Here is a 16,055-nt window from a genome sequence, read left to right as displayed (position 1 = left end):
TCGAGAGGCATTGCGACCTCAAACTACTGATGCTTAATGACCATTTTAGAAGATGGCCAAGACCCATCTGGTGGAAATTAAGCATTCAATCTGAGAGAGGATTTGAAGATAAAGAGAAACACGGTGATGTATTTTAAGAGAGTATTTAATCTCAGTACTTAGGTCAATTATACCCAGAGCCAAAAGGATGGGGATTCTGACTTTAAACTCTTTTTTTTAAGCATCTAATTTTAGTTTTTAATTACTTCACACAAGCATTGTACATATTATGGATACTAATCCTTTATCAGACATTTCTTGCAACATTAATAAATTGGCAAAATATTTAATAAACAGAATACAAAAATTCACTTTTCCTTTCAAAGTAAGAGAAAGTTCTCCTTTGTGTCTTCTTACTAAGGAAAATACATTTTACTTTCCAAATACTTGATATCTCTTTCCAGGCAAGGAAATCCAGTAAACTTTGTGCCATACACATAACAAAGATCTTCACATTTAATTAACTAGTGCCTGTCCAGTGAAATCAACTTTTCCAACCAACGTCCACAATAAAGACGCATTTTCACAATCCAATAAAAAACTAAAAAATTTTTGTAGTCCATTATCATATTAGATAAATATAGTACCATAACAGAATCAAGAGACATTATGATAGATTCAAAGGAAAATTAATTGAAAAGGGAAAAAATACCCCATTTTTGGAAACAGTAAGTTTCACACTATTGTATGAAGTTTAAAATGTACAAGTTAGGGCTCTGACCAGACAATATTGGACAATATTCAAAGGAAAGTCACAGTTCAGAACTGTCCGATTATTTTGTATGGAAAATCTTTCCATAGTAGTTTTTAGTAATAATTAGTTTTAACTGCATTGTAATTTTAATGAACAAGTTAAATCAAAGACACCTATATTTTGGATTCTCAGTTTTTACTAAGATTACAAATAAATATTAGCTCACACCTATCACCAATGACTCAGACATCTCTTCTAATGAATTGACAATAACATTTCCAAAGTTCTGAAGTGGCCAAGAGACCACAGGAAGGCATTTCTTTAGGCTTCTGCTTGAAACCAACAGCTCCATCAAACTGCTGGCCTTGATTCAGGGCCAAACGACTTTAAACTCTTTAGAGTAAAAAATCCCATATTGTCTTTTTCCCAAGTTACTTCCTGAGGCCAATACTTACCTCCAGGCATTACCAGGCCAACATCCTGCACAGTGAGGACAGACAGCTTTTCTTCCGAGTCGACTCGGATGACGCCGTACGTCAGTCCATGCATGGAGAGAACCCCCCGGCCAGGAGGCTGGTTGCTGTCATCTGTTGGCCTGTGACAGAAATTTTTATCTGAAAATACGTGCAATTATCTATAGACAAAATAAAAGTATGAGAGTGTGTGTGTGTGTGTGAGAGAGAGAGAGAGAGAGACGTGGGGGGAGAAGCGGTAGTCATCTTTAAAGGTCCTGAAGCATCTTCAGAAAACAAATTGTTGTCACACATTTGTGTGTTGTTCTTACAAATGAGATACTTAGCACTTTAAGGAGTACTTGTCTCCATTTATGACATGTTAGTGTCAAGTCTACTGATTCTACTTCTGAGTTCCCAAAGCAGAATATTTTAAAAGCACCATTAGAACCTTAAAGACATTAGACATTCCTCTAACACCCTACCCATCTCTCTTCTATATGTCCACCCTAGACTGACTGATTCCTTCATTCATTCATTCTCTCTCTTCCCCCATTCTTCTCTCTGCAAGGACTGAGTTTTTCAGATCTGCAAATGGCTAAAAAGGGAGTGTTAACATCTCCAAGAGCATAAATGATAACAATGAATTGAAATGATGGAAAGTCTGATTGTTTAGTCTCAAGTTCAGATGCAGACTGTCTAGGCTCACGCTCGGCTTTTTTATACATGAATCTAAATTAGATTTATGCTATGCTATTCAGGCTGCCAAGTTTTGAGAAAATTTATTTGGATGACATACTATAAAATGTTTTATGGGTCCAGAAATACGGGGTTTAGATAAAGTACCACTTTCAAAATACGGCTGCATTAACAATCTGTCTTCTCTCCTGCCCATTAGGGTCATGGAGCCTGGCACTTCTGGCCTCATATCCTCTCAGTCCCTCTCCCTCTCATTCCACTTCAACAGTCTGGGCTGTGCTCCTCCTTGAAGACCCCAGCTCATTCCCACTCTGGGGCTTTCGCACTTGGTCTTGCCTCTCGTTGGAATGTTCTTCCTGCAGACCTTCACGTAGTTTGCTCCCTCACTGCCTCCGGGGTTGGTTCAAACAAGCAACTTCTCAGATCACCCCATAAAAAGACTACCCCCACCCAGCACCCTTTCTCTTCTACCGTACTTAATTTTTCTTCATAGCAGATATCATTTAACATACTATACACAGGATGCCTCCTCCATCAGAATCCAAACCTCCTAAGGGCAGGTAGTTTTCCTTTTGTTCACTGCTGCATACTCAACCCCTGAAACAGTGTCTAACAATAAATATCTGTTGACTGAATTAGAATGAATAAATGAATTTAAGATATTTCAAAGATCATGGACTTTGTCCCTGGAAACTAAAGATTCTTCAATGTGTAGCTAAGTTAGAGAGTACAATTTAGATAAACATCACATTTGTTTCTGTAATTTTCCAAATACAAATCTTTGACCCAGTTTTAGGATCTAAATGTTGAACTATAAATAGAAGTTTGCTTTCTATTTAACTTTAAAATATTATGAAGATTTATAATAAACCTAAAAACATAAATGAGGAAACAAAAAAGCTACAATTTGCAAAAAGAAGCCTCATTGGAATCAAGTAGCTAGTGTATTAAAAGTACAAAAGAGTCTATGGAAATAAAAGTAATTATTCTCTCTTTAAGAATCAAAAGGGGGAGTTAAGTAGCGATATTAAAAAAAATCCAAACAATAAAGCCCAAACAAAACTACCTGAAAATGGTGAAATGAAAACACTAGAATGAAGGCAAGAACTCCTATAAGTAAAGAAACAAACAAAGTAAAAAATCAAAAACCAAAATGCCAGAATGCGTATTATCTTTCTGGCTTTTTTCATTCCAAAAGATCCTAACAATCCAAACTTTGAAATGATGACTAGAGGGGTCCTCTGATAAATCTTCTCCCTGCTGCCAACACCTCTTCCCCTACCTGTGATCCTCTGCAAAGATACAATGTGAAAGTCAGAAATTATATAAGCTGTACTATCTTTGTAAATTAAAGACAAATTTTTATTTTATTGTAAATAGCCACATGAAATGTAAAATGCTGGACTGACGATGACACATCTTGACAAGAAAATATGGGATGACTCAAGAAAAATGAGAGCGGATGACCCAAAGTGCAGTGAAGGAGAAGCCAGCAGGGACAATGTGCTTTAAAGAATCAATAATGCATAGTTTGGTGCCCTCTGGCCCTAGAGCCTTGAGCATTTCCTGGTTCCTTTTGTGAATTTATAAAACAAATAACATGAGTAACAAATGAGTATACTCTTTGCATGACTACTTCAAACACTGCTTAAGAATATAGAGCAAAAAGTGAAAGTTCCTATTTATCCTTCATCCTCTCTCCAATCCAACTACTCCCTGCCCCAGAGGGAACCACCATTAACACTTCCATAGAGAAAGTTCAAGGCTCTTTAATAAGCATCTACATACAAAAATATGTACATACACACATATACTTATTTTCAAAGAGAAGTAGAATCAAAATATACATATTATTCTGGAACTTGCTTTGCTCAAATATATCTTGTAGGTCTTTATATCTGAGAGTGTGTGGCATATAGTATGTGTATAGTATGTCACATATATAGTATGCATATACATAAATGAATTTATCTTTGTTACATGCTATTCAGTAAAATGACTATATGATTGTTAAAAAGTTTCATTTAGTGTTTGCACAGCTGGAAATATTTCTGTAAAATATATATCTACAAAGAAGATGGAAAAATATAAAAGTATATATACTTAAAATTATAATATATATAGCCAAGATACCTTCCAAAAAGATTATATCATTGAGTATTCCCACTAACAGGATATACGAGCATATGCATTTTTTCATTTCACAAACATGCATATAGCACTAGTTACATTCTATATGTTTTAAGATTTTATACATATTAACTAATTTATTCTTTATAGCAACACTGTGAGATAGTTACAATTATCATTCCTGTTTCACAAAGAAGTCAAGACCAAGAGAGACTGTGTAACGCTCAAGGTCAAAGCTGTTGAGGATTCAAACTCAGACTGCTTCTAGAATGGGTGCTTTTAACCCACAGTGTTCAGCCCCATCTCAGTAGTAACTGTTCCCTCATACTCTTGCCAACAATGATAATAAATGTTAAGATTATTCCCAATTTGATGAGTAAAACACCATTCCTCATTGTTATTCCAATTTGCATTCCCTGATGACTAGCCAAGTTTGATTATCTTTATGCCCATCAACAGTTTTCTAGGAAATAAAAAGTCCAGGGAAAAATATCCTCAATAAGCATAATTACGGGGATGTCAAAAATATTTATTTTAATAACCAATAGTAAATAATGACCAATGAAGCTACAGACCCATTTATCAAATTCTGGACTCAATTTTAAGATGAAAATAGTGTATTCATGACTATGCAGCTTCACATCTCACATAAAACATGACCTCTGGGAGTGGATAATCTCAGCAATTTTCAGGGAAGTTAAAGAGCGGTATTGTGTGTTTTCTATACTTAGATATGGAGGGAAGAAAATATGTAGCGATCTATGGTCAATGTTACAGTGATATGCAAAAGCAATACTGACCAAAATTAAAAGACGGATGAAGGAAGACAGGTTTACATTCAAGATTGGCAATTTGGCTTCACATGGAATGTATTCTAGAGCAAGCGGCTTCAAGCGAAGAGAGTGTAAAATCCACCACTTACTTGTCTTACCATTTCTAGTCTCTCTAAAACTTTAGACAAGCCATTAGTGAAACATGCTTGTGTACCACCTTAAGAAATAGCTATTATAAATTTCAATTAATACATCTACAGTTTGATACTGCCAACAGCAAACGGCCTGGCCAGGCTCAAAAAGGCATTAAAACAAAATAAATGGAGCCAAATGACTACCAACCAGTTATGATTATGTTCATTTCCAGGATTTAATAAATTGTAACTACTCTGTAAGGCTTTAATTCCACCTTGTCACTCAGTGAATCCTTTCACAAATGGAAAAACAGAGGTTCTGTATTTCTTTCATCTTCTATAGATACAGACAGTGTCTAATTTAGGAATTCTTAGCTTAAGAACAATGGTTCATTTGTAGAGGCAACAAAGGAGTTAAGCTGGGGGTAACGACTTTCCTCCAACAATAAAAATAATACAGTATTTATGTAATAGATTATTATACAATATTTTTATGCATATTATTGTTGCAATAATACCAACATTAATAACAGCTAATATTTATTCTTACTATGTACCAAGCATATTTTTAAGTGCTTTATATGTATTAACTCATTTAATGCTCACACATCCCTATGAAGTGAGTACTACTATTATCCTCATCTTATGGATGAGGAATCTGAGTCCAGAAGATAAACAATTTGTCAAGGTTACAAAGGTAGTCTGTGCAGGAGCTGGAAATGCAACCCAGGAATACTGACTCCACGACACACTGCTCTCCCCACCTCAGAACTCATAAGACACAGAGAATTAACAGGTTATAGGTATATCCCTGGAAATCAGAAGTATCTTCCTACAGATACAGTGTTACAAGGGACAGTATCAAATTACCTACCATTTGTAACATTACTGCTATGAGTTCAAACTCAAATAAATCACTTAATATTTATAAGATAATCTATTTGAAAGCAGGTGTCTGCTTTTCCGCCTCTAACTGGTAAAGTCCTCCTTTCAAGGCTGAAAAATGTTTCTGAATTGATGACCAGAGCCTTGGAGAAGGCATTTTTTTCTAGGACAGCTGCCTGCTTCTCATGTCATATAATTATCTATCACTGATGTCTTTTTTTTTAGACTAATGAAAATCAGCCCTGCTGAAGGTTCTGAGTGGCTACACAATGCACAAACACAAAATAGAAAGTATCTCCATTATTTTTCTTTCCAGGTTAATCTTTTTTTAACTGTAGCAGGATGACTCCTAATAAATAAATAGTAACCAATAAAAATCCCCTTTGAAAGGCCAGGGAACAGTTGAGGTTATGTGCTTGTTTTCAAAGAAATAATATTTTCAGGGAGCACTTCTGGAATGTAAATTTCAGGAGAAATTCAGTCAAAAATGTGAATATACTCTTTTCCAATGTTTAGGGTGACAGACTTTCAAAAAATGCAAGATAACTACAATTAAATTTAGATTCATGATTTTTAATAGGAAAAGATACAAAGTAAAAATGGTATGTCCTAATATACTAAGTTATGAGTTAAATTTAATGTAATTTTCTTCTTTTTCTTTGATAATAGTAACACCCGCCCACTAAAAAAATTCAGTCCATTTTAAGAGCTATACAATATGGAAAGTGCAAGTTTCCCAATCTCACCTCCTCACCTACCGGATAACCATTATGAACAGTTTAGTGCATATTCTTCAGATTTTTTTTTCTTGATGAACATAATACTGTTTACCTATACTGTATATAATCTTTTTTAATAAAAACAGGGATCATACCACATATATTGCTTGCAAGTAGTTTTTCACTAGCCCTGGATACTTTTCTGTGTCTAATGACAAGCTACTGGCCCAAATCAGAAAGGTTCAGTCTGCATGTAACTCAGAGTGGGACTAATTCCTTATCTATCTTCTTTCCATACTTCTAATGCCTCTGCCAAAAGAAATTCAGTGGCCAATTCAATAAAACCCAAACAAAATAGGATTTACCATTAAATACAAGTGGTCAGGACAATTTAACTTAAACAAGATAATACAAACAAATAGCTTTGTTTTTAAAGCTATTTAATTAAGTCATGTTTTCATTTAGGTAAGTTAACTATCATTTGCTAACTAGTTGTGGTTAGAGAAATTCTAAAATTTTATCTAAAATTTTAGACAAAAATGACAAAATATATTTGGATTTAACATCTTAGGTTTTAAAAATAAGATTACGGATCTCCAATTCCGACTTTTTTTTGGGCAACAAAAACATTGCTGAATATCACTTCAATTCATAGGCTTATGTTAACTTTTTTATTGGTTATGGTCCTGGCTGAAATCATTTAACTGCAATGTAAGATGGGAATTATATAGTTATTTTCCCCTTTTGAGTAGCTTTTCTTTTTTGTTTTCTCCTGGCATTTCAACTTCCAGGTTAGATATTTTCAAAGTGGAAAATGATTATGTGGCCACTGGGTATTTTTATTATTTTCCAGAATTGCTGTTTTAATTACTGTTTTGTGTAATTATTACTCATTCACTGCCAAAGAATCAAGGTATTAAAAAATAGTACCCTGTAGCTAAGAAAGCCAAAAAAGAGTTTGAAAATTAATTCAATCAACTTTAGCACAATGTAGAGCTCTAAAAAAAAAAAAAAAGAAATTTTATTATCTATATTCTAAAGGTGGAAACCTAACCAGAGAGGAGTTAAGTATACATTGGGGCCAGAAAATAATTTCCTGATTTTCATTTTTAATTTGCCCACCCCCCCCCCCCTTTTCTTTTTTCATTCTACGGACAAGTTTAGACATCAGGAATCCATATTTCTCCAAGATTTTTCTATTCTTCAACTAATCTTGAGAGAAAAAGGAAATACAAAAAATACCTGACATACATGTGTGAAGACAGACCTTTAGGTTCTCCTACTCACATTCTTAAAAAACACCCTCCAATGTGTTTTTTAATTTCCTTTTTGCGAATTACCTTTCTCCTGCGAGGGTAATACTAATGGGATGATAAATCCTGCTGAGGACCTGCCTCTAAAAGAGCCAAAGGGGTCCAGGGCAGCCTCTTGCAGGACAGGTAGGACATGGGCATAGCCTTGGCAGAGGAAGCCCGGGCATGAAAGCCCGGGCACCAACCTGCCCCTCTTACGATCGCTGCCATAGTTCTACCTGGGGATCCTCAAGGCATCTTTGATCCTGCTCAGTTTTTAAGCAGAACATTTCAGATTTCCATTGCTTCTGTGAGTCACCAGAGCGTTCCTTCTTTTGTATAATTTGAGGCATGTTATGAGGCATTTTATGTAGCTTACAAGGGGAGTGACATGAAGGTCCTGGGCAGCAGCCAACCAGGCACAGATGCCAATCCAATCTGGAGGGACGCTGGCTTTAAACAAACCGGGTAGTTACACTACTGCATTCAGCTGTACCCGCCCAGCCCTGCTGGCATCCACAGAACCCAAACCAATATGCTGCCTAAGTGGCTTTTCTGTAACCAAATCAGCTTACTGATTTACATACTTTCTCTCTTTCTTTTTTTTTTTTTTTTAATAGAAAACAACCCCAAAGTGATACATGTTCCAGAAAGGCCAAAAGCGCTAAAAATAGTGAGTAACAAATGTATTGGCAATTTTATCTTCAATGAATGCCATAGATAATAATCATCAGTTTTAATTAAATGTACCAAAAGCCAAACAGGCAATCATTTGCACGGAGCTATTTTTACTGGAAGTTCAATCTCCGCTCTATCACCAAGAGAAAACAAGCTGTCCCTGGAAGATTGTTAAAACACTGGACAAAATTTCAGCTAGTAATCTAAAGGAAAAAGTCAATCCTCAAAACCCTTCAAATGAGATGTAATTGCTCTTCTACAGGTGTTTCTTTGCAATGACAATAGAGCAATCAAACACTTGATTTTTTTTTCTTCAAAAAATTCTATAATAAACTGTCAGAATTGTAATGCCTTCCACAGTAGACTCTATAATGATATGTAAGAAAATGTCCATTTTGTCCTCACACCAAAATCCATAAATAATGATTAGCCTTTCCCGACCCCCGTTTAAAATGGCTTTCATAGACTAAATCAAAGCTATTTTTACTTAATAACCTAACCTATGACCTCTTATACTTGGAAAATTCACTTCAAGTTTTTAGTATTTGTTCAGGGAAGAAAAAAAGCTCTTTACTTAAAAAGTACGTAAGAATTTAAATGCACTGGCTTGCTTTTCAAAAAACACTTCAAAATTAATAAATTAAGAATTTGTCCCAACCCTTTCGTGGAACATAATAATTCATGTGAAATACCAGTAACAAACAGAATTTTTCCTTCTATTCATGTGTTACAGGAAAACAACCTAGAGTAGGAATAAACTGATAAAAATGCAGCTCAACGCTGTTTTCATCAAAATTTGTTTGAAAAAGAATTAAATATAAATATATATGATACAAGGACAATGAAAGAAATAGATTCTAAATGCAAGACCAGCATTTCTTTCCCTCCTAAAGATATTCATCACTGAAATAAGGAGTGTCATGTCTCTTGTCACCTAAATTTACCTCCATGCAATTAGAGTCTAAGTGCAATAGCTAATTATAAAGATTATTCTTTCATATAATCACCGGAATTAAGTACTTTAAATATGTGTCATATGCATAATAATTACATAAAAAGATAACTGTCTTGATAAGACTGAAGAACATGATCAAGGCAAAGGGAAAGCAACTCAACATATGGAAGACTTGACGAGTGCTATTTTTAATCTTTGATTAAACTATTAGACCTAATACTATTTAGATACAAAAATTGAACCTTTTTTATCCTTTCAAACTGTTTTCTTTTCCATTCCTGTGCCTTGATCTTATTCATGAATCTTAGTGGCTATATCTATCAGAAAACTAGCAACATCTGAGAAGACACTCAGAGCTAACACAGCAAAAACAACACTGGAGGGAGAATGTTCATGTGTTCAAGAGAACACACACACGTCCTATTTCCAATAACAACTTGTCTTCCTTAGAGCTGTTTACATGGACTAGTGGGCTGTGAGTAATTTTTAACGTAAATACCCCAGGTGCATAAAGCGAGGTGAGATGATGGAAAATCCGCCCTACTATATTTATTTATATGCATGTTATAGTTAAATTCTCATCCTCTGAAGCTTTAAATGTAACAACTTAAAAACCATACAGGGGTCTTGGGAAGCCCCCCTGGAAGCATGTTTCTTTTACACACACTACCGTCTCGAGTTTGCTCCTACAGGAATGGAATTAGCTTTTCCTAGAGTCTCTGAGCTCCCTCCTTTGCCATAATGAGCATCATTTACGAGCACAGTCTCAGGCTTCTGCCCAAGGCTTCATCTGCGTCTGGACCAACCTTCACATGGGTTATCAACAGGGAGACTAAACAGGCATGTAGTCTTTCTGCTGGTGTTTTTTTTCCCCTCAGTAGACCAGGTTATGATGTCATACTTTAGGCTATTAGCAGCACCTAGATCTTCAAGTGAAATTCAAACAAACAGAGCCACACATGACTCCACTTACGTAAAATACGAACTATGCATTGGCCTACATATGTGCATGTATACATCGTACATAAATGCAGAGGAAAAGGTCCGTTAACACTTACTTCTGGGGAATTGTGTAGGATTATCCAAGTGTGTGTGTGGGGGGGGGGAGGCTTCTATTAGTTATTTATATACTTCTGAATTTTTCTTTCATTCATTTATTTAAAAAAAAATTTTTTTCAGGCATGAACTCTTTACTAGGCACTATTCTAGTCAGTCGACAGGCAAAGATGCCTGCCCAAGGCATTTCAATTCTGGTGGAGGAGACAGACAATAAATAATAAATAAAATAAACCAGTAAATCATATGGCACATGAGAAGTTGATGAGTGCTATGGATAAAACGAAAACTAAACCAGGGTAATGAGTTGTCCAAGTTTGGGGAGGAGCATGTTGCCATTTTAAATGGAGTAGGCAGGGTAGGACTTACTGCAAGGTGCCGCTGAAGAAAAGCCACAAGGGAGGTGAGGGTTAGACCTGCTGCTATGTGGATGAAGAGTTTTCCAGAGTTTCCAGAGGGAAGAGCAGTACAAAGACTTTAAGGCAGGAGCGTGCTTGGCACATGGAGGAAGCCAGGTGATGAGTGTGGCTGCATCTGAGTGAGCGAGGAGGAAGGAGAAGTGGAGGGGTCAGAGGGTGAAAGGGGCCGACCCTGGAGGCCTTGGAAGCCAGTGAACACACACTGGCTTTTATTCTGAGAGAAAGGGGCCAGGTAGCTATGGCCGGACTAGTGACTTGATCCGATTTGTCTAATAATCTTCTTTCCTATTGGAAAAGGTGGTTATGAAAATCAAAATGAGATTTAAAAGCAATCTTTTGAAGTACTGGGCAAACTCAAGGTAATTAATAACACAGCAAACATTTGGGAAATACTTGCTGATTAACCAGTCTTGCAATACAACCTGAATTCTATCCATAAGATTCACAATTCTTTTCCAAAAGAAAACCGATGGGATGAAGGGCATGATTTCAAGTCATATAAAAAACAAAACAAAAACAAAATGAGTTCTAAAGCAGCACTTTCAGTAGTTCTGAAGTATTAATGTCACTGTTCAAAATTTTCGGTTCTGTGGAAATTCACTGTATGTTTTAAGGTTAGTCATCAAGTGGTTCTTTTTTCATGTTTTATTGCAACTGAACGAAAGTACTCTCTTCACTGACACCACTGCAAGCAGGAGGATGCTACTGGAAGGCACTGTGTTTCTAGAGTCCACAGGACCTCTCCTGGAGATGAAACCATTCTGCCCAAAACCACTTGAGGTGATGCCAAAAAAATAACCTGCTGGTTTTAAAAACCATAGTACAACTTCTAATGATACCCACAACCCGCTTCTTCATTTTAGTCATCTCTGAGGGGATTTTTAGTCTATATTTCAAAAGGACCTTTCAGTTTCAATTTTGGTTACAGGTATTCATTGATCTTGAAAACCAAAAAGATAAGTAAAAAGAGTGTCATTCATGGTGTTTATGAGCATTTAAGTGGATGAAACAAAGGATGAAACAAAACAAGAAAAATCTGTGTTTTCAAGTATATTACAAGGATATCAACATTTGGCTAAATCATGAAGTCGATACAGAATAAACAAACGTGGCTTAGAATTAAAATCAGTATTTTTCCTTGTATATTTTTAGGGCCCCTTCTTATTTCAGCAGGAGGAACATGGAAAGGGGTACATGATCACTTAGTATGCCCTAGAGACACATAGGGCCAAAGACAGACCATGAAAGTTCTTAGAACATATCAGACCACACTGTCTCTTTTAAATCACAATAAACAATGCAAGCAGTCCACCAGAGCTTGCTGGCAGTTTCTCTATTCTTTATTCTAAAGCAGACAACCCGGAAGCTTCAAGGCAAAATAAACAGAAACATTTTAAACCTTCAAGGTTTCAGCAAGAACAGGGCACAATATAAAAGGATGAGTATAACCTGGAGGCGGACACTGAGGCGGCTCACCGTACTCTGTCTCTCAGCAGGCAGGCCACGAGTGAATATTTCCACTGTCTGTTACCAAAGGCAAATAAAGTTAACTGAATCTGCCACACTTGGCTTGAGACATAAGCTTACAAGCATGGACAACTTGAGCTGTGAATGTAATGGTTCCTGTGGTGAAACAGGTTAAAATAATCTTAGTTATTTCTTAATTCCACTTATATATTCCAGAATTGTATAAATGGTTAACATACATTCCTTTTGATTTTTAAAAGATTAAAAAAAATGTCATGGGACTAGACTACTGAGGAGGAAGACTCAGAATATGACAGGTCAAGCTTTAGATTTCTCTGCGAGGAAGAGAGTGTCTTGATTAAAAAAAGTCTCAAATGAGTCACGAAAACAAAGCTATTTTATCAAAGTCTGAAAACTAGAATGTAGAGCAAAGATCATAGACTACAGGTTTTAAAAACCAAAAGAGAAGAATTTCTTTATGTTGCCAACAAACCTTTCGATTGTATATTATTTCTTCACTGAAGAAGCTACCTACCATAAAATCATCTGCCTATCAACCAATGGTTTATAAGAATAGGAAAGAAGTTAACTTTTTCTACTATATTCAGAACCCCAAATCAGGATTATACAGTTGGGAGTTTAAAGTTAAAATGGTTCACTTATTGCTTATGGCAAAGGTAGGCAAATATAAAGGACCGGACAGCATATTTGTTGGACTTTGCAAGCCACTTGGCTTCTGCTGCAACTTCTCAACTCAGCTAGTGGAGTACAAAAACAGCCACAGACAATTCGTAAACAATGGATTCAGCTGTGTGCCAATGAAACTTTATTTACAAAAACACTAGGCAGCAATTTGCCATACCCTGAGGAAGGAATTACACTTATTCTTTTTACCCAGTAAAAGCAACAGGGCTAATATTATTGCTATCTAAAATTATCTTTTCATTGATCTAACAGATTCTTTATATGGTCCGTCCTCACTATGTCCCATGAACTGTGCCTGGCAAACAACAGGCATTCAATAAACATTTGCTGAATGAATAGATACGTAATATGAAATCAGAGATGGATAAGAAAGTAAAAGGAGAAGTGGAAAACAAAAGAACAAGAAAGCACATAGCACATTTTTTACTGGCAAACCCATAGCAAAGGACACAGTATACCTGTAGTTCCTATATCTAGGTAAAAGTGGAATTAATGCACATTTATGGTGAAGGATGTTAAATAGGAATGAATAAAGAGCACCAGAAGAAAAGGGGACAGGAAACTATTGTCTCCTACCAGTTTCCAGCTATACTTTTTTAGTCAAATGTTCTTGAAAACAGGGTAAGCCCTATGAAAAGTGCCCTCCTTTGTTTTTCTGTTTTGAGGATGGTTACAGAAATACTGCAAAAGGTCACAGGGTATAGGGGGCTTGTTTGGAACAGCAGGGCTAGCCACTGGAACCCTAGTCAACTAAAAGTCTCTGAGACGGCTTGGGGAAAATGTGAAGGAACTCTGGGCAAATGAGCAGACCCCAAGGGAAGGGCATCAAGATTAAACCTTCCAAACAAAGGCTGCTCTGTCTTTCATTATGGTCACAGGAAGTGGTGAGCTGGACTAAAAGCAGTGGAAAGGAGGAACGGTTCCATCACTTCCCTCCACTGCTGAAAGGAGTGATGGAAAGCAGCTGTATATATCAGTGGGTGATAGCAAATGTGAGCCACTCCTTCTCCACTGAGAGGCAAGATATGAGAATCCCCACTGGAGAACACACAGAGGCTTGCCTATGCTGAGAAAAGTTCAAAATCTAACATTTTGGTGCTCTAATTTTGTAGTCATTAAACAAAATTCTATAGAACTTGGATAAAAATGCAAAGTCAAATCATTTACAGAGATTATATCAATTGGATTGCTGATGGCGGCAATTTAGTCTCAGTTTTTAGGCAAAGACTGATTTTTAAAAAAGTTACATTTCCTATCAGTTGATACAATCAAGTGAAATAATTGTATTCTAAAACCCAGACAAGAAAGCTAGACTCATTATTTCATAATTGTTTCACATCTGCTTAACTAAACCCAAGGATCCTGTCTCATTTTTTACACTACTTCCAGAGAATATGGGCCAATGCACCTGTAAATGCCTGATGATAAACTGTTTCCTGACAAGAAGTGATACCTGTTACAATGTTTTTCTAGTCTAATATTTTTATGGAATGTTCACATTTTCCATAAATCTAAACTGCTTCTGGCTGCTGTAGCTGTCTGTAGGGAGGACTTCCAGCACCCAGAAGAAACACCAGCTGCGTGCAAGGTGAGTGTTGCTAGGCACACTTGCATGAAGAGCCTTTTACTAACTAAAGTTAGTTAGCCTTTTACTAACTAAAGCTACCAGTGAGAGTTCAAGGAAAGACGTGGTTGGTTTTGCTGACATATTTGTCAAATATATAATGGGGCCAAATGTTGGTTAAGTGCAAACAAGGTGAATAAATATAATTCCTGAGGATTATGAAATGTTTATTTTTTTAATGTCATGTATAAACAAAATCATAAATCCACAGAATTTTAGAGACAGTAAGATCATCAATCATCAGTTAGTGCAGCCTATTTATTTTACTAATGAGAGAAATGAAGCCCAGAAAGGTTTAGTCACTTGCTCATGGCCACATTTCTTCTAAGTGGTAAAACCAGTTCAGAATAACACTTTCATTCTCTCAATCATAAACCTTTTCCATTTTACCTCATTGTCATTAATGATACTTGGACCTCAAAAAATAAACTAATTTCACACATACCACATGAGATTTTGCCAATAATGTCATTTGCCAAAAGTCAGCCAAGATGATATCATATATTTCATTTTCTGTGTAATTAGTACTACAGCAATTAAAACACCTGGTAATGGAGACAAATGGTATACTTTGTGTTTGAGGAGATCTTGAGGTCTTTTTTGTGACAATGTTTCACAACATCCAAGATCTATGATGAAAAAACTGCCCGTATATCTACTGCTTACACTGGTAACTCTACCATCAACGGCTACGTATTAAAAGCTAGAGTGACTCAGCAAGGACTGCTGGTTATTTTTATCCAATGTACCTATTCTGGTTCTGAGGTTTTCTATTGATTATGTGGGAAACAGATGAGAGGTCTGTAGTGTTATAGGGCTTTAGAGTCATGCCCAGATTATGAGAGAAACAACAGAATAAGCAAATGTGCAATCAAGGATCTAGCAAATACAAGCCAACTTAATTAAAAAGCAAGAAGAGGTGACTGGACTCAGCTATTTTACCTTCTGTCAATTCATTTTCTCTGAAAATGTCTCAAGTAAGTGAAATTACACCTTGTGAGAGAGGGGTTCAGATCAAAGTCTACTGTTTCAAACTCCCATAAAAATGGAACCTGGAATCTTATTTAATACATATTGCTTATCTCCTAAAGGAGTGTCATTGATTTTGCAAAATTTGTAAACTAAGTTCCAAGTCAAGTCATGGCAAATTATACATGCTTGTGGAGCAGATACTCTTTTTTTTTTTTTTTTAAAGCTTATTGAGCTGAAATTTATATAAGATAAAATTATTTAAAATCAAACAATTCAGTTGCTTTCAGCACATTCCCAAAGTTATGCAACCACTGCCTCCATCTAGTTTCAGAACATTTCAATCACTCCAAAACAAAACCCCA

General features: G+C 36.1%; 1 protein-coding gene and 1 non-coding gene across 7 annotated transcripts in view; both read right to left on the bottom strand.

Annotated features, from left to right (window-relative positions):
- DIP2C (disco interacting protein 2 homolog C) overlaps positions 1–16,055 on the bottom strand; it is a 555,699-nt gene that overhangs the window by 125,312 nt on the left and 414,332 nt on the right. For all 6 annotated transcript variants that reach the window (XM_037835690.1, XM_037835692.1, XM_037835689.1 and 3 more), the window contains one exon: positions 1,189–1,328. In XM_037835690.1, the coding sequence (XP_037691618.1) occupies positions 1,189–1,328 (140 nt within the window). The remainder of the gene's footprint in view (positions 1–1,188; positions 1,329–16,055) is intronic.
- On the bottom strand, positions 978–1,113 carry LOC119535611. Its single transcript, XR_005217227.1, has one exon. It is a non-coding gene; the product is annotated as a small nucleolar RNA SNORA2/SNORA34 family (small nucleolar RNA).

Source organism: Choloepus didactylus, chromosome 5 (genome assembly GCF_015220235.1).
Source record: "Choloepus didactylus isolate mChoDid1 chromosome 5, mChoDid1.pri, whole genome shotgun sequence".
In the NCBI taxonomy this organism is placed as follows: domain Eukaryota; kingdom Metazoa; phylum Chordata; class Mammalia; order Pilosa; family Megalonychidae; genus Choloepus; species Choloepus didactylus.
Note: the sequence above shows the minus strand (reverse complement) of the source record. Positions and strands in the feature narration are given on the sequence as shown.